This window comes from Anolis sagrei, chromosome 5 (assembly GCF_037176765.1).
Source record: "Anolis sagrei isolate rAnoSag1 chromosome 5, rAnoSag1.mat, whole genome shotgun sequence".
Taxonomy (NCBI): Eukaryota; Metazoa; Chordata; class Lepidosauria; order Squamata; family Dactyloidae; genus Anolis; species Anolis sagrei.
This window is the reverse complement of record NC_090025.1, coordinates 97,778,768-97,802,603: the sequence shown is the minus strand read 5'-3', so window position 1 is coordinate 97,802,603 and position 23,836 is coordinate 97,778,768. Positions and strand designations below refer to the sequence as shown.

Sequence of the window (23,836 nt, the reverse complement as noted above, 5' to 3'; positions counted from 1 at the left end):
GGGAAAGGAGAGAAAGAGGGAAGGTTGGTCACAGCAATGCGTGGCGGGTAAAGGTTGTTATTTCTATGATTATTATGATGCTATTCTTCCTCTGAGACCCTTTTAGGGGGAATGGGAGAGGTGTCAGGTCCCAGAGGCAATGCACTGCATTATTGTTATTGTTATGATGGTGGTGAAATAAAAGGAAATAAAAAGCGAAAGAAGGAAGCAAACAGGGAGGGAAGAAAGGCAAAGGAAGGAAGGGGGAGGGAATGAAGGAAAGAGAGAAGGATGAAACCAAGTAGTGAAAGAAGGAAAGAAAGAAAGAGGTAGAGAAGGAAGAAAGGAGAGAAAGGGGGAAGGAATAGGTAGGGACCTCTCTTTCATAATAGTCCAGATATCTACCTCAACTTTGATAAGTTTTACTATAGGCCACAGCAACGCGTGGCAGGGCACAGCTAGTGTATATATATATATATTATTTTTAGTTATTATTTTTATTTAGCTTCCTTTTCTCTCTTCTTTTCTTCTCTATTTCCATACTTCTCTCTATATTTATGTTCCTCCACTTTCACTGTACAAAGAGTCACAGTAATATGCTTGATGTTTGATGTTTGTTTATTGTATCATCTTTACCCATAAGTTTGTCTATTAGCACTACAATTAAGATATGTGCAGTGTGCATAGGAATTCATTCTTTTTTTTTTCAAATTATAATCCGGGCCTTCAACAGTTTGAGGGACTGTGACCTGGCCCTCTGTTTAAAAAGTTTGAGGACCCCTAGTTTGAGGACTGGACAATGTTTTAACAAGGAGACGCTAATGGTTTATGTTTGTATTGTATTGTATTAATGTTTTTAATTATATTTATGGTATTGTGAGCATCAAATTGTTGCCTTGTAAACTGCCTTGAGTCGCCTGCGGGCTGAGAAGGGCGGTATACAAATACAGTAAATAAATAAATACGTAAATAACAGTAAATAAATAAAAGCTAGGTAAAAAGAGACTGTCAGACTGATGCATAGTGTGTTTTATATTATGAAGATGGTCATTTTGACCAGTGTTTGACATCATGTTCAGTCTTTCCATAGTCTGGTAGTTATTTCCCGTGTTAACAGCCTACAGTTATTCACTCAGGATAGAAGCTTTAGACATTAAAATGTAACAGTTTTATAATTCATTGTCATTTGGTTTTGTTTGGGTTTTTTGAAGTTTGTATGGCTTTGGAGTGGCTCAGCTCTCTTCTGACATCTGCAATGAATTGGATTCCTCCGTTTAAAACTGCTTTGTGGTAGTGCTGACAGAGGAACTGAAACCACAGCAATCCATTCCAAGCGATGCGATGAATTTGTACTGGAATTGATTTTAACTGTCATACCACAATTTCAGATAGACTCTTCCCTTGGTGATTTTTTTGTGATTCTGAATTGAACCTTTTTCTGTGATCATTGCCTTATTATATGTGTACTGCAAATGATTGCCTTCAGTTGGACTATAAAGCGGGTGCAGGACTACTAGAAAAGAAGTGACATAATCCAGCCCTTCCTAATTGGAAACTGTTTCCACCACAAATAAATGTCCCAAATCTTTTCCCTAACAGTCTAGGGGACATCCAGAATATTAGAACAACAATGGAGTTAATGGATAGGTTAGTTGTGGCATTCAGTTGTTGATCTGTTTTAAGTACTGTATGACACCACCCTGATGGCCGAAAGCGAGGAGGAGCTGAGGAGCCTTCTAATCAAGGTGAAAGAAGAAAGCGCAAAAGCTGGGTTGCAGCTAAGCATCAAATAAACCAAGATTATGGCAACAAGAATTATTGACAACTGGAAAATAGAGGGAGAAAATGTGGAGGCCGTGACAGAGTTTGTATTTCTAGTTGCAAAGATTACTGCAGATGCAGACTGTGGCCAGGAAATCAGAAGACGCTTACTTCTTGGGAGGAGAGCAATGTCCAGTCTCGATAAAATAGTAAAGAGCAGAGACATCAGACTGGCAACAAAGATCTGCCTAGTCAAAGCCATGGTATTCCCTGTAGTCACCTACGGATGTGAGAGCTGGACCTTAGGGAAGGCTGAGTGAAGGAAGATCGATGCTTTTGAGCTGTGGTGTTGGAGAAAAGTTCTGAGAGTGCCTTGGACTGCGAGAAGATCCAACCAGTCCATCCTCCAGGAAATAAAGCCTGACTGCTCATTGGAGGGAAGGATACTAGAGACAAAGTTGAAGTACTTTGGCCACATCATGAGGAGACAGCAAAGCCTAGAGAAGACAATTATGCTGGGGAAAGTGGAAGGCAAAAGGAAGAGGGGCCGACCATGGGCAAGATGGATGGATGGCATCCTTGAAGTGACTGGACTGACCTTGAAGGAGCTGGGGGTGGTGACAGCCAACAGGGAGCTCTGGCGTGGGCTGGTCCATGAGGTCACGAAGAGTCGGAGACGACTGAACGAATGAACAACAGCAATTCTCAAACAAAGCTCAGCATCCATGGTTCATTACAGTGTACAAGAGGACAGGTGAAGAGCTTCCAATGCAAAATTCTACCCAGTGGAAAGAGCAGATGGGGGGGGGGGGGGGGCAGAGGAGAGCAGATAAACAGAAGTAGGATGTATGAAAAGTTATTTTAGTTACGTATACTAGCCGTCCTCTGCCACGCTATGCTGTGGCCCAGTCTGTGTATATGTGTTTTGTGTGTGTATATATGTGTATATGTGTGTGTATATATTTGTGTACATGTATATTTATGTGGTTGTGCATAAATACACATGTGGCTATGCCGAAGACCCCAGTCGCACAGTGGGTTAAACCACTGAGCTGTTAAACTTGCTAACCAAGTTGAATTGTTGCCTGTATTAGCCGCCCTGCGTCCCCCCTTGGGGGTGAGAAGGGTGGGGTAAAAATGGTGTAAATAAATAAATAACAGGAGTTGAGTGTTTGTAGAAGGGAGAGAGATATAATATTTTGAAAAAGCAAAAAATCTTTGGGTGGTTGTAGTGCTAGAGAAGCAAAGGTCACAATTTAAAATGTATAGCAATGTCAGAACAGACAAATGAGAGTAAGCCAAGGTCATGAATGTCTTCAGAGTAAAGGAAAAAGAGCCCATGCCATATTTTGGAGCAGCAACAAAACCCATGTAAGGATTTAAGCAAAAATTCAGATGATGTCTGTCGAAAGTAGTAAATGATTTGGTTAGGAGAGAACTGGATAGGCTCATTGGTACCTAAAGCGGAGCACAGAGAGGTTTGTGAAAAGAGGTCTAGGCAATATATGACCAGTATATGTACAAGATTCTTTGCTGAGGGAATGGAAAGAAAGGTATGTTATATCCCGAATAGATTACTGCAACACACTCTACGTGGGGCTGCCTTTGAAGACTGTTCGGAAACTTCAAGTAGTCCAACGGGTGGCAGCCAGGCTACTTTCCGGGAGCGACATACAGGGAGCATACCACCCTCCTGTTATGTCAGCTTCACTGGCTGCCTGTCCAGTTCCGAGCACAATTCAAAGTGGTGGTCTTGACCTATAAAACCCTATACGGTTCTGGCCCAGCTTAATTGTCCGACCGTATCTCCCCCTATGTCCCACCTCAAAATTTATGATCTTTTGAGAGGCCCTGCTCTCATTCCCACCTTTGCTGCAAATGTGCTTGATGGGGATGAGGGATAGGGCCTTCTCAGCGGTGGCCCCCTGCCTAAGGAACTCACTCCCCAGTGAAATTAGGTCAACGACTTCCCTCCTTTCCTTCAGGAAAAAGTTGAAGACGTGGCTATGGGACCAGGCATTCAGATAGCAGATTGAAAAAAAAATGATGACAATTGTTCTATCATGCACTGGGCCTGTAAAGAATTTCGTTTAGAACAGGACGTGCAACCTTTGCCCAGTGGGAAGCCTAAAGAGAAGTTCTCAGAGGTTTTTCACCACAAATATTCTTTAGATGGCTTGTGAAGTACAACAAAGTCTTTTATTAATGAACAATCAAACAGAAACTTCTCTTGTCTTCAGTAAAGTTAAGCAAATGATTCCAAGCTTTTAGGCAACTGGTGAATTCCCACGAAGGACAGGCAACTGTCTTCAATAACTTCTTCTTTAAAGGAAAATCCCCTTTTTAACTTTTCCCAGGCTGACTGTAATCTAACCCTTACTAATGTGGGCTCTGCTACTGGGTCGAACTGCTTCGTGAACGCCAAGTGGACCTACCAGTAAAGGCTTAGATGTTCTCCAGCTGGAGTTCTTTGGTCTTTAGGGCTGTTTCCCTGGAAATTCTTAAAGGTTGAAGCTTTTGTACAGGGGAAGCTTGCACACGTCCTATACATTAGCTTTCCTTGCTGAGACTAACTAAAAAATGGCTCCCTTCCCTTCCCAATTGCCCTGAGCAAGGGGCGAGACCAAAACTTAACGATGATGAACAGGTGACTTGCTCTATGACTGCAACCGAAGGAAACCACCTATCTGCAGAGTCCCTGAAACCTAGGACTGCAAACAAACATGTAATACAAAGCAAATAAAGCTGGAGCTCCTGGTACAGCTGTACCAGAACAACAATGCTATGGAAAACAAGACTATGGACAAGCTTCGGATTAAGTTGTTGATTGTAGAACTCAGACTTGACATGCCAACTAATTCAATTTGTACTATTTTAAATGGTTTTTAATCTAATGTTAATGTTTTACTTATTATGTAACTGTTGTTTTATCTGTTGTATATGTGGGGTTGTACATATGCTGTCTGTAATCTGCCCTGAGTCGCCCTATGGGGGTAGAGAAGGACGGGGTACAAATATTTGAAATAAATAAGTATGTATCTTTGCAATGTAACCAAGCAGAAGTGACATGACTTGACTGTGAATACCGACAAACAAGATGAAAGGAGAACGAAAAAATAAAGACAGGCCTACACTTCAGTTCTAAAAAAGCAAAAGAAAGAGATGAGAAGTTGAGTTTTGCATATACTGAGCTTGTGACAATGTGAAGACTTGTTCCGTTGCAATTAAGTGTGAAACTTGAAGGTCAGCTTTGTTTTAATAATAGCAGATAGAATAGCCAGTTGTAAATGATTAGAAGCATTTTAATCTTAAGATCATACCTTAATAGAAGTTTCATACTTTTTAAATTTTTTCATTAGTTTCTGTGTTGAACAAATCAGCTGAAACCACTTACAGATCGGAAGGTGGTTGCTCGATAACAGTTTAGCTTTTCTTGAATCACCATATGTATATGTTGCCTCAGATTTGTTGACAAAGTTACATGGTACAAATTTCCTATTAATCACCTGGAATATTGAAACTTTTTCTCCTCTTGGCAGTATTGTTAACAAGTATATTGTTGTGAAGATCGTACTCCTAAAGATCTCATTTTGATGTTTAAAAGACTTCTTGTGTGGGTAGCTAATATTTCCCCTCTCCTTGAAATTATAGGACTGATGTTATGTTTTGTTTCTTCTGCTGTTTCCGATAGATATTGACGAGTGTTTGGTAAACAATGGTGGCTGTGACCACTTCTGCCGTAATACAGTGGGCAGCTTTGAATGCAGCTGCCAGAAGGGCTATAAACTACTAACAGATGAACGAACCTGCCAAGGTAATACTCTTTTAAGCATACTTGTTTGTCATTGCTTAGTGACTTCAGTAATTCAATGTTTAAAATGAAAAAATCCAGAAGGCTTATTTTGTTATCTACCAGAGAGGTTGTAATAACAATGTTGTAATTCTGTTATCTTCAACATAAATTTTATTACAAGTTTGATCTATGTGATCCGTAGATAGAAACAGACCAATTTGTTAATACCAGCAAATCCTGATAATGTACATCGTCCTATCTCCCAGTGTTTTTATAATTTTAGCCTTGAATGTGGCCCTGCCCAATATTTATTTGTCGTGTCAGGGCAACCAGTCATTCTGTCAGTCAGTCATGACTGGTTGCCCTGCCCAGTGAAATCTTGTTTTTAATTGCTTGTTTTATATTGTTTGTGTCGTTTATTATATTTCTTTGCATTTTATGTATTTTATTTTCTGGTATTGGTGTGTTTTGTATTACAATGTATGTACTGTACTGATGGGCGTGGCCTCATGTAAGCCGCACCGAGTCCCCCTGGGGGAGATGGAGCAGGGTATAAATAAATCATTATTATTAATATTATTATTATTATTATTATTATTATTATTATTATTATTACCTGGGTTACAACAGAGACATAATGTAGATTTGGTAAATAGGTGTCTGTATACTTTTTAAAGGTGATGGGGAAAATATTCCTTGTCCTAGTACCAGCTTTGTGAGTACCTTGTGAGATAAAATTCAATCAGTCAGCCTAGTTAAGCTGAATTTAAGTGTCAATCTTGGCAAGAGAAAATCTATTAAATCAATTTATATTTATTCATTGTTAAATGTTACATAGAAGTATTTACTCGCCAAGTTTCCATTGATATGTGTATTTCTAGTTGGGAACAAAAATGATATTTAAGACTAATTTCACACCTTTGATATGCTCACTGAAGCTATACTCACCCCAAGAAAGTGAAAAACCTGAGTTAACACTGCTCTGGGTATATCTGGCATGTCTATAGCTGACTGTAGAATCACACTGCAGAGCTTCCTAGAGATAAAGTTTTAAGCAAAACTGCAAATAATCCATCTACAAAAGGCAAACTTGCAAATGTGTGAGGCTCACTGTATTTGTACAAGGTGGTACTCTTAAAATAAGGGCATCTGAGTTTTGCATGTGTGTCGTGTCAGGAGCGACTTGAGAAACTGCAAGTCGCTTCTAGTGTGAGAGAATTGGCTGTCTGCAAGGACGTTGCCAGGGCACTCCCGGATGTTTTGATGTTTTGCCATTCTTGTGGGAGGCTTCTCTCATGTCCCCACATGAGGAGCAGGAGCTGATAGAGGGAGCTCATCCGCACTCTCCCCAAATTCAGACCTGTGACCTATCGGTCTTCAGTCCTGCCAGCACAGGGGTTTAACCCACTGCACCACCAGGGGCTCCAGAGGCATCTGAATTAAGACACAGACAGTGGGATGCTTAGGTCCTGTTGCCTTCTAGCTTCTTGTGGTTCTTTCACAAAACTATTTGATAAGGTTTTGAGATTACACTTTACTTTTATCAAGTATCAGGTTTTACTGTAGAACAAATCTCTTACATGGAATTAAAAGACCAAGACAAGATTAACATATTCAGAGTTAATCTGTCATCCTATACTTTGTTGCTGTTCATTCGTTCAGTCATTTCCGACTTCATGGACCAGTCCACGGCAGAGCTGCCTGTTGGTTGTCACTACCCCCAGCTCCTTCAAGGTCAATCCAGTCACTTCAAGGATACCATCCATCCATCTTGCCCTTGGTCGGCCCCTCTTCCTTTTTTCTTCCATTTTCCCCAGCATCATTGTCTTTTCTAAGCTTTCCTTTCTTCTCATGATGTGGCCAAAGTACTTCATCTTGGCCTCTACTATCCTTCCCTCCAATGAGCAGTCGGGCTTTATTTCTTGAAGTATGGACTGGTTGAATCTTCTCGCAGTCTAAGGCACTCTCAGCACTTTCCTCCAACACGACAGTTCAAAAGCATCTATCTTTCTTTGCTCAGCCTTCCCTATGGTCCAGCTCTCACATCTGTAGGTTACTACGAGGAATACCATTGCTTCGACTATGCAGATTTTTGTTGCCAGTGTCTCTACTCTTCACTATTTTATCGAGATTTGTCATTGCTCTCCTCCCAAGAAGTAAGTGTCTCCTGGTTTCCTGGCTGCAGTCTGCATCTGCAGTAATCTTTGCACCTAGAAATACAAAGTCTGTCACTGCCTCCACATTTTCTCCTTGTATTTCCCAGTTGTCAATCATTCTTGTTGCCATAATCTTGGGGGTTTTTTATGTTTAGCTGCAACCCAGCTTTTGCGCTTTCTTCTTTCACCTTGATTAGAAGTCTCCTCAGTTCCTCCTCGCTTTCGACCATCAAAGTGGTCATCTGCATATCTAAGGTTGTTAATGTTTCTTCCAGCAATTTTCACCCCAGCCTTGCATTCCTCAAGCCCCACACATCGCATTATGTGTTCTGCATACAAGTTGAATAGGTTGGGGGAGAGTATACAAGCCTGCCGTACGCCTTTCCCAATCTTGAACCAGTCTGTTGTTCCATGGTTAGTTCTGACTGTTGCTACTTGGTCCTTATACAGATTCCTCAGGAGAGAGACAAGGTGATTTGGTATGCCCATACCACCAAGAACTTGCCACAATTTATTTTGATCCAGACAGTCAAAGGCTTTAGAATAGTCAATAAAACAGAAATAGATGTTTTTCTGAAACTCCCTGCCTTTCTCCATTATCCATTACTTGATTTCCAGGTCAATCACTATAGCAGGATTGCATGGGACTTGCTATATGGAAACATGTTAAAATGTTTGCTCTTCTTTAAATATCTCACAGAAGAGAAAAACAGTGTGAAGAAAAATAACTATCACTTGTTTGACTGCAGTTAATTGCAAGGCATGAAATCTTAATGCTTTTACATTTTTTCTCATTCAATATTGCAATAAATAGTGATGGCTTTTGCTTAGTGAAATATTCACTTTGAATTTTAAAGATCACACAAATTAGCAAGTGCTGGCTATTCTGAAATACCTATCAATTATTCTGTCATCTTCTCCATTTCCTATGAAGTGGCTAGATGAGCCCATAGAAAAGAAAAAAAGTGACTCAAGCAGGTTAAGCATTTCCATAGCTTTTACTAGTTTTGTCCACATCTGAGAAGTTTGTGTGGTTAGACATAGGGGAGTCAGCATAAGGTTAGCTTGGCCAATGTGGGTAGACAGCAACCGGAACATTGACTATGGCAATGACCGAAGCACAGGTCTGCAGAAATAGCATAAAAGATTGTGTTTGTATGACATTTGATGTGACATTTACCTCCAAAGTCAAGATAGATGTGACACATGACTGATTTTTTTGGACAATATGGTGACACATTTGTAAGAATTAAGAAAAAATAATAATGCTTAGGTGTCTGAAAAGGTCAGTCAAATAGGAGTATGGTGGTGTGAGTTCTGGATTTGTACATGCAAAACTATTTCAGATTTACTCTTAAGAGTTTTCACTGAATGTCCTCTTTCTCAATCTAATAAAACCCATGCAGTTGCCTAATGGTAAAACACTTCTTTGTAGAACATTCAGGAGCAATTCACAAATAATTAAATTGAAATATGATGTAATATGCAGTGAATTTGTGCCTGTTTAAAATATTCAGAAGCAATACAATCCAAAGATTTTTATTATTCAACATTTGTATATTATTATTACAAAGAAAAAAATAGAAGTTTGTCGACAAATATTAAGATGGACCTCACAATTAAAAAGTATCAGTAGATGTATTGTCGAAGGCTTTCATGGCTGGAATCACTGGGTTGTTATAGGTTTTTCCGGGCTATATGGCCATGTTCTAGAGGCATTTTCTCCAGACGTTTCGCCTGCATCTATGGCAAGCATCCTCAGAGGTAGTGAGGTCTGTTGGAAGTAGGAAAATGGGTTTATATATCTGTGGAATGACCAGGGTGGGATAAAGGACTTTTGTCTGCTGGAGCTAGGTGTGAATGTTTGACAAGTCTACATAGGGACCACCAAACACAGTGCCCAAACACGAATCAAGGAACATGAAAGGCACTACAGACTACTTCAACCAGAGAAGTCAGCCATAGCAGAGCACCTGCTGAACCAACCTGGACACAGGATATTATCTGAGAACACAGAAATGCTGGACCACTCTCACAACCACCATGTCAGACTACACAGAGAAGCCATTGAAATCCACAAGCATGTGGACAATTTCAACAGAAAGGAAGAAACCATGAAAATGAACAAAATCTGGCTACCAGTATTAAAAAACTCAAAAATTACAACAGCAAAACAACAGAAAGTAAACAATCAGGCACATCAAATCACTCTCAACAAAAGATTCCCCCAGGCACTTCCAAGCCATTAAATGCTAATCAAGGTGGTCAGTTGAAACATTCACACGTAGCTCCAGCAGACAAAAGTCCTTTATCCCACCCTGGTCATTCCACAGATATATAAACCCATTTTCCTACTTCCAACAGATCTCACTATCTCTGAGGATGCTTGCCATAGATGCAGGCGAAACATCAGGAGAACATGCCTCTAGAACATGGCCATATAGCCCAGAAAAACCCACAACAACCCTATCAGTAGATGGCTTTCCATATTCCATAAGATAATATATTGTATACTAGCCATCCCCTGCCACACGTTGCTGTGGCCCAGTCTGTTTATATGTGCTTTGTGTGTGTATATGTGTGTATATGTATGTATATGTGTGTATGACTTTGGTTAGACCACACCTGGAATATTGTGTCCAATTCTGGGCACCACAATTCAAGAGAGATATTGACAAACTGGAATGTGTCCAGAGGAGGGCGACTAAAATGATCAAGGGTCTGGAGAACAAGCCCTATGAGGAGCGGCTTAAGGAGCTGGGCATGTTTAGCCTGAAGAAGAGAAGGCTGAGAGGAGATATGATAGCCATGTATAAATACGTGAGAGGAAGCCACAGGGAGGAGGGAGCAAGCTTGTTTTCTGCTTCCTTGGAGACTACGACGCGGAACAATGGCTTCAAACTACAAGAGAGGAGATTCCATCTGAACATGAGGAAGAACTTCCTGACTGTGAGAGCCATTCAGTAGTGGAACTCTCTGCCCCAGAGTGTGGTGGAGGCTCCTTCTTTGGAAGCTTTTAAACAGAGGCTAGATGGCCATCTGTCAGGGGTGATTTGAATGCAGTATTCCTGCTTGGGGGTTGGACTGGATGGCCCATGAGGTCTCTTCCAACTCTTTGATTCTATGATTCTATATATTTATGTATATGTGTATATACAGGGTGAGGCAACATAACTTCCTTTTTTAAAATGCGCGCCATTCAGTCAGTTGAAGACATAGCAGAGCGCTAGTGGTCTCGTTTGAGAGGCGGAAGTATAAAGCTTTGTCCTGACTCAGTTCAGTCGCCATCATGCGTTGGAACAGTGAGGAGCGTGCTTTTGCCATTGAGGCCTACTTTTCAAGCGGATTTGGAGTGGCCGGCCAGCTCTCCAGATTTGGCTCCTTGTGATTTTTTCCTATGAGGTTTTTTGAAATCCTGTGTTTATGTGAACTGTCCAAGGACCCTGCAAGATTTGAAGACCAACATCCAGGAAGAAATTGCCAACATAACGCCTGCTATGCTGGCAAGAGTCATGATAAATGCCAGAAATCGGTTTACTCAGTGTATGGAGAATGGGGGACGTCACCTACCTAATTTGATCTTCAAAACTACGTAAAACAAAACTTTAGATATGCGCCTACATTATAAAAAAATTAAAAAATTCAGATTGATTCAATGGGTTTTATTAAGTTTTGAAAAAAGGAAGTTATGCTGCCTCACCCTGTATGTGTGTGCATGTATATATGTGTGTATGGTTTTGTGCAGGCATTGTAATGTATTTTTTATTTTTTGGCTTTTTAACTTTCTTCTGCTGGGATCTAATGGTGTATTGAGCCACATAAAGTTATGTGTGTGAGATGGAGGATAGTGTTACATGAGATATGTTTAAGTAACATTCACCTAACAATAAATTTTTATAAACCATCTTTTGGTGGATAGCAGTGTTAAGGAGGATGGGAACAATTACCTTTTATTGTGTCAGTAAGGAAGGTAGAGATGGGTTTTCATCATAATAGTCATATATTACACTGTGTAACATAATTTGAAAAACTGTTTTGAAAGTGATATTCCTGTTTAATTGTATGGTACTTACTTTGAAAGTAATTGTTGTACTTCAGAAACTTCATTTTTGTGGCGGCCACAAACTATATTCAACTGGTTGACTCTCAATATATTCATTGAAAGACTATAGCAAAATGGCTGCAGGTTGTCCTGCAAAAACAAAGTTTTTACAATTTCATAAACTTTTTCCATGTTTTTATGATAGAACCAACTAGGAAATGACATTTGTAACCAAGGAACAATAATCATGTTATATAGTGTTATTAGAAGATAAATATATTGGTTTTGCCTTAAAAATGTAATGGCTATACTACTATACAATGTCCCAGAATCCTTGTTGGATGTCAGAACAAACACAAAGCAATCTATGTAAGGAGAAAGTATCATATCCAAAGAGCATACAGTATATAATTTTATCAAAATTTCCAGTATACAGCTCAATACAGTGGCATAAAGCAAAGTGAAAAGGAGCAACCTCTCTCAAACATAACATGACTGATAGATCCACATATATGGCTTCAGGGATATGTGTTCGATGAAGAAACCTTTCAAAGTAAACAGACAATGAGTCATGATGTCCAAAGTAAAGTCCAAATAGCATCAACATCCAAGTAAAGTCCAGTGATAATGGAGCACCGCTCTCAAAAATGTCTTTGTAGGGAAAATCCAAATGGCATTGACAGGTGTGCCCGGGTATTTTTTGGACCCTGTTTCAGGGAAAAAATCCCCTTCTTCGGGAGTTGATAAAGCTATCAGGCACTATGTGCGTATATGTTTGTTATATGGGTTATCTCTACTTTTATAATTTTGCTGGAAAATACTTGTTACAGTATGTTTTGTTTTAGATATGAGTCTAGAGTCACTGTGCATATATACTTGAAAAATACCATCTCCCTGTTATGTCAGCTCCACTGGCTGCTGATCCAATTCCGAGCACAATTCAAAGTGCTGGTCTTGACCTATAAAACCCTATACAGCACCGGTCCAGTGTACCTATCCAAACATATCTCCTTCTACGACCCACCTCGGAGTTTAAGATCTTCTAGGGAGCCCCTGCTCTCGGCCCTGCCTCAGTCTCAAACATGCTTGGTGGGGATGAGGGACAGGGCCTTCTCGGTGGTGCCCCCTCACCTTTGGAATTCACTCCCCAGGGAAATTAGGTCATCGTCACCCCTCCTAACCTTTAGAAAGAAGGTAAAAACTTGGATGTGGGACCAGACCTTCGGGTAATTAGGCGGAAATGACAATGACAGTGTTGACAATGGCTTGGAAATGGATTATGGGTAAATTAAGTGGAGTACTCAATCATAGAATTCAGCTAGATAATGGCCACCAGACTAGTAATCGTTCAGTAGATTGTAAGTATATTGTTTTAATGTTTTAACTATTATAATTATTGGTGTTTTGTATTTTATTATGCGACATCAAATTGTTGCCAGTTGGAAGCCGTCCTGAGTCCGTGCCCCCCCCCCCCCCCCCCGGATTGAGAAGGGCAGGGTAAAAGTGTTTGAAATAAATAAATACATATGTAGTGAAAAAGAACATGACATACTAAATATGCCTAAAGATTCCACTTTGACGTCCCTATGCGATTTTCCAAGCAGTCTTCCTCATCTAGTAACTTCAATTTGTGTGTGGAAACATTAACTGTGAAATAGCAACCTACCTAATGAAATAAATGCTCTATAAAGATATTCAAAGAGTCACACAAAAATTAAGAGGTGTGAAGACATGTCAGTTGTGCCTAGGATTAACAGAAAGCTGCTGGCTAGTCAAGTCATCACATAAATATTTCTTATGGAAACTATGTTGGGCCATATGGAGGAAAACAGTACTACATGAGTAGCTCCTACTTTTTCCTTTATTGAGAAGGAACATCCCCAGGCTCTTGTTTGTTTGTTTTTCAAATGAAACCACCAAAAGCTTTTTTAAAAGAAGAATATTATACACCACTATGGTTTGGCAGTATTAAATATTTTCTGTATGCCAGAAAACAGGTTGATCATTCCTTATTTGATATGCTTTGGATTTTGATTTCTGTTTTTTTTTCACCCCTGATTTTGGATTAGTTGTATTTGAATATATGTACATCTTGGAGATGGGACTCAAATTTTAGATTTTGGAATATTTCAGAATTCTGCATAAGAAATGTTCAACCTAAACTAAAAGCCGACAGCCGCTATATTACCAGTAATATCTGCCTTAAATACAGAGGCGGCCCTAGGTAATTTTCAACAGTAAGCAAACAGTATTCCCCCCCCCCCCCCAAACCAATCATTGATATATATTTTCTGTTCGTCATGAGAGTTCTGTGTGCCATATTTGGTTCAATTCCATCATTGGTGAAGTTCAGAATGCTCTTGGATTTTAGGTGAACTATACATCCCAGTAGCTACAACTCACATATGTCAAGGTCTATTTTCCCTCAAGAGCGCCTGGGCAAAATCAACTATACTGCAAATGCTTACTTTGTGTAATGGGTTGAGCCGCCCCTGCTTAAATACATGGGTGATTATGGGTGTATTACTTCCTTTTTAGTGTTTCTATGGGAATAATTGTGATTTAACTAGTGTTAAATGAAGCAGGCAAAATAGAGACCGAGGAATTAGTGGTGAATCACCTGTATTCTGTTTCTTTCTTTCTTGACCGAGTGTCACTGGTGGCTGTTTGAAATGGAAGGAGCCACGGTGGGCATAAGTTAGTCATTATGTCAATTTATAAATCTTCAGTTTTTTATCTTGGTAACCTGTAGGCGAGACTTTTTTAAGTACTGTTGAGAGACTTGTGGCAGGTTATTTTGAGATTTTTAATCCTGCCACAGTCTGAATCAGAAAGATTTAATTATATACCTGTTGAAAGATGATGCAGTTGTTCATATTGTTTATGTATTTTTCTATCTGTTTTTTTCTCCTCTTAACTGCTTCTGTTTACTTTTATTCTGCTTTGTTTGAGGGGTGAAGTATTGCCTGACTTCATGGTATACTTTTTCAAATCTACAATAGACGAAAGGACACAGAGAAAAATATGTGGTGTATTATTATTGTGACTTCAGCTTTTTAGAAACTGGATGCAAGACACTTTATTTAAAGTGTTTATATACCACCTTTCAATGTAGGATAGCTGACAAAAGATAATTAGCTTAATGGACATGGAACGAGAAAAATCATGCTTTCAGATACTTGGTTAAATAATTTTTATTTGGAATTTTCATTTAAAAACAGTACAAAAAAAACAGGGAAAAAAGAAGGAAAAAGAAAAAAAATCATAAAAATAGCAAAGTAACCAAATTGGTCCAAGCAAAGATGAAAAGAAACTGTATGCTTGGTTCCATGCATGCCTCATTCTTTAAAATGATCTCCTAAAGCAGTGTTTCTCAACCTGAGGGTCGGGACCCCTGAGGGGGTCGCGAGGGGGTGTCAGAGGGGTCGCCAAAGACCATAAGAAAACACAGTATTTTCTGATGGTTATGGGGATTCCATGTGGGAAGTTTGAGCCAATTCTATGATTCGTGGAGTTCAGAATGTTCTTTGATTGTAATGAACTATAAATCCCAGCAACTACAACTCCCAAATGTCAAGATCTGTTTCCCCCGGACTCCACCAGTGTTCACATTTGGGCATATTGAGTATTCATGCCAAGTTTGGTCCAGATCCACCATTGCATGAGTCCACAGTGCTCTCTGGATATAGGTGAACTACAACTCCCAAACTCAAGGTCAATGCCCATCAAACCCTTCCAATGTTTCCATTGGTCATGGAAGCCAAGTTTGGTTTAAATCCATCGCTGGTGGAGTTCGGAATGCTCTTTGATTATAAGTGAACTATAAATCCTATCAACTACAACTCCCAAATTACAAAATCAATCTTCGCCCAACCCCACTAGCATTCACATTTGGGTGTATTAGGTATTTGTGCCCAGTTTGGTCCAGTGAATGAAAATGCATCCTGCATATCAGATATTTACATTATGATTTATAACAGTAGTAAAATGACTGTTATGAAGTAGCAATGAAAACAATATTATGGTTGGGGGTCACCACAACATGGGGGACTGTATTAAGGGGTCACGCCATTAGGAAGGTTGAGAACCACTGTCCTAAAGGGTGAAAAAAATAGAATGTAAACAGCATTTTAGGAATGTTTTACCAGTTTTCTTGTTGGCTGTGCTGACTGTGGATGATGAGCATTACAGTCCATGCATCGAGAAGGTTTTGCCTTGAAGAGTGTTGATTTAGACTGCCCTAACATTATGTTTTCTAAAGTTCTCCATGTGGGTGGCAGTTGAAGGGATCGAATCCCCAGTTGGTGCTTATCCAGACAAAACGGACGACTGCATTATTGAATAGACTGTCTTCTCCAGGGAGTTATGTATGGACTTCAAACATAGGATAGGCATTGGACCTTGGTAGGGCCAATATTCTTTTAAACAAACACATATATCCTGTTCAAGGAAACCTAGCATGCCAGTATTTTTGCTGGAATTGCCCTTCTTTTGAACCAAATCTAGGTAGTGGAGTAGTAGCTAATAGGGCTGGGTAACCACGGAAAAATTTGTTTCTAAACTCAATTCGTTTCCAGGGGGCGCTAGCGTTTCCAAATTCTAAATACTTCCGAAATTTTGAGATTTCGAAATTTCGTTATTTACGAAATTTCGTTAATTTCGAATCGATTCGTTAATGGCGGACGCGATTGCGCAATATGCTTAAAAAACCTCCAAATGGGACAGGGGGAACTTCTGAAGCTTCCCTCTCCCTCTGTTATTGATTGTTGGTGTGATAATTTTTTTTATCACTGATGAAACAAACAACAACTATAAACTTGCACCAGACATACGGAAATAATTACGAAACAATTACGAAACAATTACGAAACAACTTCGAAACAATTGGAAAAATTGTTTCGATTTTTAATTACTCCTCACACTATTCCTGCATGGCTCAATATCGGATCGTAAGCTAATTTAAATATGAATTAATAACGAATTACGAAATTAACGAACGAAACCGCCCAGCCCTAGTAGCTAAGCAGTTACACCGAGTATTAATAAGAAAAACAATCTCCAGTGATGTTCATCTTTTGAAAGAAAGGAGGAGAGGAACTGATTGGCAAGCGAGATCAAAGACAAGAATCAACTAAAATTCTGAATTTTGTTTTTTACATGGGAGCCAGAGAACTAGTAATCCTGAATCTTTGGACCAGAAAATTACTATTCCCACCTACAGTTTACCTTAGTTGTACATTAAACTGGTCTGAGGCCTTAGTTGTGTGAAAGCAGTGGAGACCGGCCACAGCTTGGGCTGTGGAGTTGAAATCCATCAGGAATAACATTAATGAACGTCCTTCTCTCATTTGTAGATGGAAATGTGGTGAGCAATGTTAAACGGAGGCAATCCCTTCAGGCCAAGCAGGAGGGCATCCAAAGGGCACCGCAAGGAAGGTTACACAGGTTGCTTTGACAAAAAAAAAGTTTACATCCAAAAACAAAAAGATTTTAAAATAGTTTTTGACCCAATCCCACACAAACCCCATGTTTGAACTGGTATCCTGGTGGTCAGGTTTGAAGTCCCTCCAATAGGCAAGAGTGTGAAGCCGAGATCAAGGTTCGCTCTGTCCCCAGGAGAAAGAAGGGAACACCACAGAAGCTGTGGATTCCAAGGAGGTTTGAAAACCTGTGGCAGCTGGAAAGTCTCTGGATCTTTCATATTAATGAAGGAATATAGTTGAACTTCAAACAGTTTAAAAATAACCTGTTTTTCCCCATTTCACCAAAGGCAAGCTGTCATATTAACATTAAACTCACACAAAACAAGAGGGAGATCCCAATAGCTACAATTCTAGGGAATTCTATCAATTTAATTTCTTGCTGCTATTATTCTGTTCCATCCATATGTTCTCAATCACTACTCATAGAGAAAGGAGCAAAATGATGTCCTATTTATTTATTTATCGTGTCATCAGCAACCATACCATTGTATTACATTTCTAACAGAACAAAACAAACAAAGAGATAAAAAACCCCACAAATTTTGCAAACTTGGTAGTTGATTAAATGTCCCTTGACCAGTATCTGGCCACCTGGAGCGCCCCTGGTGTTGCCGCAAGAAGGTCCTCCATTGTGCATGTAGCAGGGCTCTGGTTGCATTGCAGCAGGTGGTCCGTGGTTTGCTCCTCTCCGCACTAACATGTTGTAGATTCAACTTTGTAGCCCCATTTCTTAAGGTTGGCTCTGCATCTTGTGGTGCCAGAGCACAGTCTGATCACCGCCTTCCAAGTCGCCCAGTCTTCTGTGTGCCCAGGGGGGAGTCTCTCATCTGGTATCACCCACGGATTGAGGTGCTGCGTTTGAGCCTGCCACTTTAGGACTCTCGCTTGCTGAGGTGTTCCAGCGAGTGTCTCTGTAGATCTAAGGAAACTATTTCTTGATTTAAGTCGTTGACGTGCTGGCTGATACCCAAACAAGGGATGAGCTGGAGATATCACTGCCTTGGTCCTTTCACTATTGGCTGCTACTTCCCAGCGGATATCAGGTGGTGCAATACCGGCTAAGCACTGTAATTTCTCCGGTGGTGTAGAGTCTTTTGTCCCACCCTGGTCATTCCACAGATATATAAACCAATTTTCCTAGTTCCAGTAGACCTCACTACCTCTGAGAATGCTTGACAGAGATGCAGGCGAAACGTCAGGAGAAAATGCCTTTAGAACATGGCCATATAGCCCGAAAAAACCTACAACAACCCAGTGATTCCGGCCATGAAAGCCTTCGACAATACAAAAATATTTCAAAATACTCGACCTCTACTTTGGATCATTTCAGTAACCCATGTCACAAACCAACCGGGGACAAATTCCTAGACTTACAAAACTGTGTTTGGCAAGGTTCAAAGTGTTCTGAATGCAAATATTTCAATACATTATTGCTCCATTTATCTTAACTATCTCCAAAAGAATTTTAATTTAGCCTAATGTTGCATCATTGCTATGACTGGGTGCAGATGGCTCTTTGAAAACAATGGATTACAAAACAGATTTCCTTCTGTTCAACAGAGTGATTCCCCTTCCCTTGCATGCAGACACACTCGGGCACATACACATGTACACACCATACTTCATTGATTTTAAGGTGCACTTTCGCCATTTAGAGTGCTTCAAAAATGCGGTGTGCCTTACATTTGATGGTGCCTCATATTTGCCATTTTTGTTTGTTTGCAAAACTGTCTTACCTCTGAAAGAGAGGAGGAGGAAGGACTTTTGCCCCAAAGGATCTACTACGTCTCCACCATTTTAACCATACCCCCAACCATACAACTGTTTATAGGTATTTTTGCTAAGTGCTGCTTCCTGTTTCGGCTATTTATTTATCGTGTCAGGGACAATCAGACCATTGTATTGCATTTCTAACAGAACAAAACAAACAAACAGATAAAAAAAACACAAAGTTTGCAAGCTTGGTAGTTGATTAAATGTCCTTTGACCAGTATCTGGCCACTTGGAGTGCCTCTGGTGTTGCCGCAAGAAGGACCTCCGTCGTGCATGTAGCAGGGCTCAGGTTGCATTGCAGCAGGTGGTCAGTGGTTTTCTCTTCTCCACACTTGCATGTCGTAGATTCCACTTTGTAGCCCCATTTCTGAAAGTTGGCTCTGCATCTCGTGGTGCCAGAACGCAGTCTGTTCAGCACCTTCCAAGTTACCCAGTCTTCTGTGTGCCCAGGGGGGAGTTTCTCATTTGGTATCAGCCATTGGTTGAGGTTCTGGGTTTGAGCCTGCCACTTTTGGACTCTCGCTTGCTGAGGTGTTCCAGCGAGTGTCTCTGTAGATCTTAGAAAACTATTTCTTGATTTAAGTCATTGACGTGCTGGCTGATACCCAAAAAAGGGATGAGCTGGAGATGTCACTGTCTTGGTCCTTTCACTATTGGCTGCTACTTCCCGGCGGATGTCAGGTGGTGCAATACCGGCTAAACAGTGTAATTTCTCCAGTGGTGTAGGGCGCAGACACCCCATAAAAATGTGGCAAGTCTCATTAAGAGCCACATCCACTGTTTTAGCGTGGTGAGATGTGTTCCACACTGGGCATGCGTACTCAGCAGCAGAGTAGCATAGCGCAAGGGCAGATGTCTTCACTGTGTCTGGTTGTGATCCCCAGGTTGTGTCAGTCAGCTTTCGTATGATATTGTTTCTAGCACCCACTTTTTGCTTGATATTCAGGCAGTGCTTCTTGTAGGTCGGAGCACGGTGCAGAGTGACTCCCAGGTATTTGGGTGCGCTGCAATGCTCCAGTGGGATTCCTTCCCAGGTGATCCTCAGAGCTTGGGATGCTTGTCTGTTCTTAAGGTTAAAGGCACATGTCTGTGTTTTAGATAGGTTAGGGATTAGTTGGTTTCCCCTGTAATAGGCCGTTAGAGCACCTAGAGCTTTGGAGAGCTTCTGTTCAACCATCCCAAAGCTCCCTGCTTTAGCGGTAATGGCATGATCATCAGCATAGATGAAACTCTGTCCCTTCTGGCAGAGGCTGGTCATTTGTGTAAATGTTGAACATGGATGGAGCAAGCACGCTTCCCTAAGGCAGGCCGTTCTTCTGTTTCCGCCATCTGCTTTTCTGGCTCTGGAACTCAACCTAAAAGCTCCTGTTTTGTAGCAGCTTTCCTATGAGGCTGGTGAGATGGTAGCCTGTTTCGGCTGCATCCCCAACATAAACGTAATACTGTATAGATTCATGCAGACAGATGATTTGTGGGTTTCTTCACACTCCCCCCTCATCTCATAGGAAATATTGCACTACAAAGCCATACTGAAACAAAAAAAAAAGCAATTCTAAAAGATATTCTAAGAAAATTCTTAAATCTTGATCTAGCTGTACATTCAAGCGATCGGAGTTCTAGTTTTACCTTTCAATCCTCCAAACAGTATTGGAAAGTTACTAAAGTGTTTTACTGTAGATCCTCCCTTGAATGTGCCATTAAGGGAGGAAAGAAATTGGATTGTGGATGTTGACTTAGCAACCAATTAAGTAATTCATTCTTCTGTGTTTGTTAAATCAATGCCTAATAGGCCACTATGCCAATTTAAAAGTACTTAAGATGACCGCTGTAGACTAATGTATCCTCTGCTAGACTACTTTATACAGTAACTTTATACACTGTGCTGTAGATCATATGTTTCCTTCTAATAAAGTTATAGATGTTGTGTTTCCAGTCTTTTTATGTGGGGTTATTCTGGGTTATTACTCTTGTACTTATTGAGGCATTGAATGTTTGCCTCTTTGTTTGTTGGAATCCGCCATGAGTCCCCTCGGGGAGATAGTTCGGAATATATATAAAGTTTTACATTTATTATTATTATTATTATTATTATTATTATTATTATTATTCTGACACAAAAACACAGTATGTCACAGCAAATGAGATCTATATGCTGGATTTCATATCACAAAATCACAAGTCGAACACTTCCCAAGCGTCTAGGACTGTGTCATGTATTTTCGAATGATGCGCACAGATCCAAGTAAGGTGGCCTTTTGCAGTTGAAAGATTGTGATTTTGTCAATGTTTATTGTTTCCAAATGCCGGCTGAGATCTTTTGACACAGCACCCAGTGCGCCAGTGACCACTGGGACCACCTGTACTGGTTTATGCCAGAGCCTTTGCAGTTTGATTTTGAGGTCTTGATAGCGGCTGAGTTTTTCCTGTTGTTTTTCGTCAATGTGACTGTCACCTGGTATGGCGACATTAATAATCCAGACTTTTTTCTTTTCCACAATTGTGATGTCTGGTGTATTGTGTTCCAAAACTTTGTCAGTCTGGATTCGAAAGTCCCACAGTATTTTTGCGTGTTCATTTTCCACGACCTTTGTGGGTTTATGATCCCACCAATTCTTTACTGCTGGCAGGTGGTCCTTGTGACATAAGTTCTAGTGAATCATCTGGACCACAAAGTTGTGTCTTTGTTTGCAATCTGTCTGTGCAATTTTCTTGCAACAGCTAAGGATATGATCCATGGTTTCATCAGCTTCCTTGCACAGTCTGCATTTTGGGTCATCCGCTGATTTTTTTTATCCTGGTCTTAATGGCATTTGTTCTGATGGCTTGCTTTATTATTATTATTATTATTATTATTATTATTATTATTAAGCATGATATTATCCTTCAGCTATGATTGTTATGCTTGCTTGGCAGTATTTTGCAAGTGACGTCTGCCAATTGTATACATTTTCTCTTTGTGCAAACAGATATACATTCAGGGCTGGTGTGTTGTTAATGTTTTTGTTTCTTGTTAATACAGTAGATAATGTTGCTGTTCCCCGTTATCAGTGTAGCAAAATGAATCAAACTTGAAAGATAAAACTTAACTTGCTTTTCCCGTCTTGCCCTGCTATATCATTTATGTACTAAATCTTAACTTTTAGTTAATTTATTTATTATTTATTATTTATTTATTTACTATGTTTATATACTGCCCCTCTCAGCCCAGAAATTATTGTAAGATCCCAAAATAATACAATAAGCCAAACAATAAAGCCAAATTCCAAGATCTGAAAAATATAAAACTTACAGGCATTGCTCCCAAATCTAGAATTGATGTAACCTTAATTTAAGGAAATCTGAATTGGGTTGTTGCAGGTTTTTCGGGCAATATGGCCATGTTCTAGAAGCATTCTCTTCTGATGTTTTCCTGTATCTATGGCAAGCATCCTCAGAGGTTGTGAGGTCCTCACAACCTCTGAGGATGCTTGCCATAGATGCAGGTGAAAAGTCAGGAGAGAATGCTTCTAGAACATGGCAATATAATCCGAAAAACCTACAACTCAGTGGTTCCAGCCATGAAAGCCTTCAACAATAAATCTGAAGTTATTTGTCATATTATGTGGTGTTGCAAGAGAGGTGGCTGGATGATGTTTGATAACCTGCAGTAGCATTAATTTTGACATCTTCATTGGAGCAAAACTGATTGTTGGTAAATAAAATTAGGCTAAAGATTTCTCATTAGGTAAATATAATATTCCCAAATTTAAAAAGAAAAATCCAAAATAAGGAATACATTTCAAGCATTTCAGATAAGTGATACTCAACCTTTATCAATTTTTAATAATTTTCCATTTCTGGTCCTATTATACTGTGTCAGCACCCTGTTGCTTCTGAATGAATAACAGTGTAGTTGGCCGCTAGGAGTTTTTAGTTAGCTTTCTGAGTAATGCAGGTAGGTTTTACACCAGAAGCCCACGGTTCTCTAGCTTCAGGGTTTGTAGTCTCTAGCTAATATATAGTCTTAACTCTTCATCCCTGACTTGCTCCAGAAGCCCTTCTAGATCTCTTTGTTTGACCTTCCTATTTGTCTGGTCTAGAACTTTACCTGAAGTTCTTATGGCATTGGTTTGCAAGATTCTCGTACTTATAGATGTTCGGAGACTTGAATCTGAATTGGATTTAATGTCTGGGATTGGCCCTAGATGAAGGTTGTGTGATGAAAGCTTGCCAGCAACTCCCAGTACTTGGTTCATCTGTGCTTTCCAGTCAGACAGGTACATTTTCAGTCTTCACAAAGACGGCTGTTCACTTCGCTCTCTGCAATATGATTCATTGCCAAGAATAAATAAAACCAGATTGCCATATGAGTACAATTACTACTCCCTAGCAGACCTATCTTTTTGTTCTCATTGGGGTTATTTCTGATGAAATACCTAGCCAAGTAGTGCTAGCATACAGTAGGAAATGAATTGTTACTTGTTGTATTTATTTTTGTTAGACCAGAACATAAACAGACTGATCACATTAAAGCAGGGGTTCCCAGACTTTTTTCAGCCATTGAGCCCTTCTCAAAGCAAAAGTTTCTCGTGTAGCCCCAAGAAATGTTTAGTGTTTAGTTCTCTCAGTCTGTGTGTTCTATGAAGCATATTATTATATTATATTATATTATATTATATTATATTATATTATATTATATTATATTATATTATATACCAGGAGCCCCCGGTGGTGCAGTGAGTTAAACCCCTATGCCGGCAGGACTGAAGATCGACAGGTCGCAGGTTTGAATCCAGGGAGAGGCGGATGAGCTCCCTCTATCAGCTCCAGCTCCTCATGCGGGGACATGAGAGAAGCCTCCCACAAGGAT

At 40.0% G+C, this 23,836-nt stretch overlaps 1 protein-coding gene across 3 annotated transcripts in view; it reads left to right on the top strand.

Moving 5' to 3' along the window:
• SCUBE1 (signal peptide, CUB domain and EGF like domain containing 1) overlaps positions 1-23,836 on the top strand; it is a 282,888-nt gene that overhangs the window by 202,769 nt on the left and 56,283 nt on the right. For all 3 annotated transcript variants that reach the window (XM_067468907.1, XM_067468906.1, XM_067468905.1), the window contains one exon: positions 5,432-5,554. In XM_067468907.1, coding sequence (XP_067325008.1) covers positions 5,432-5,554 — 123 coding nt within the window. The remainder of the gene's footprint in view (positions 1-5,431; positions 5,555-23,836) is intronic.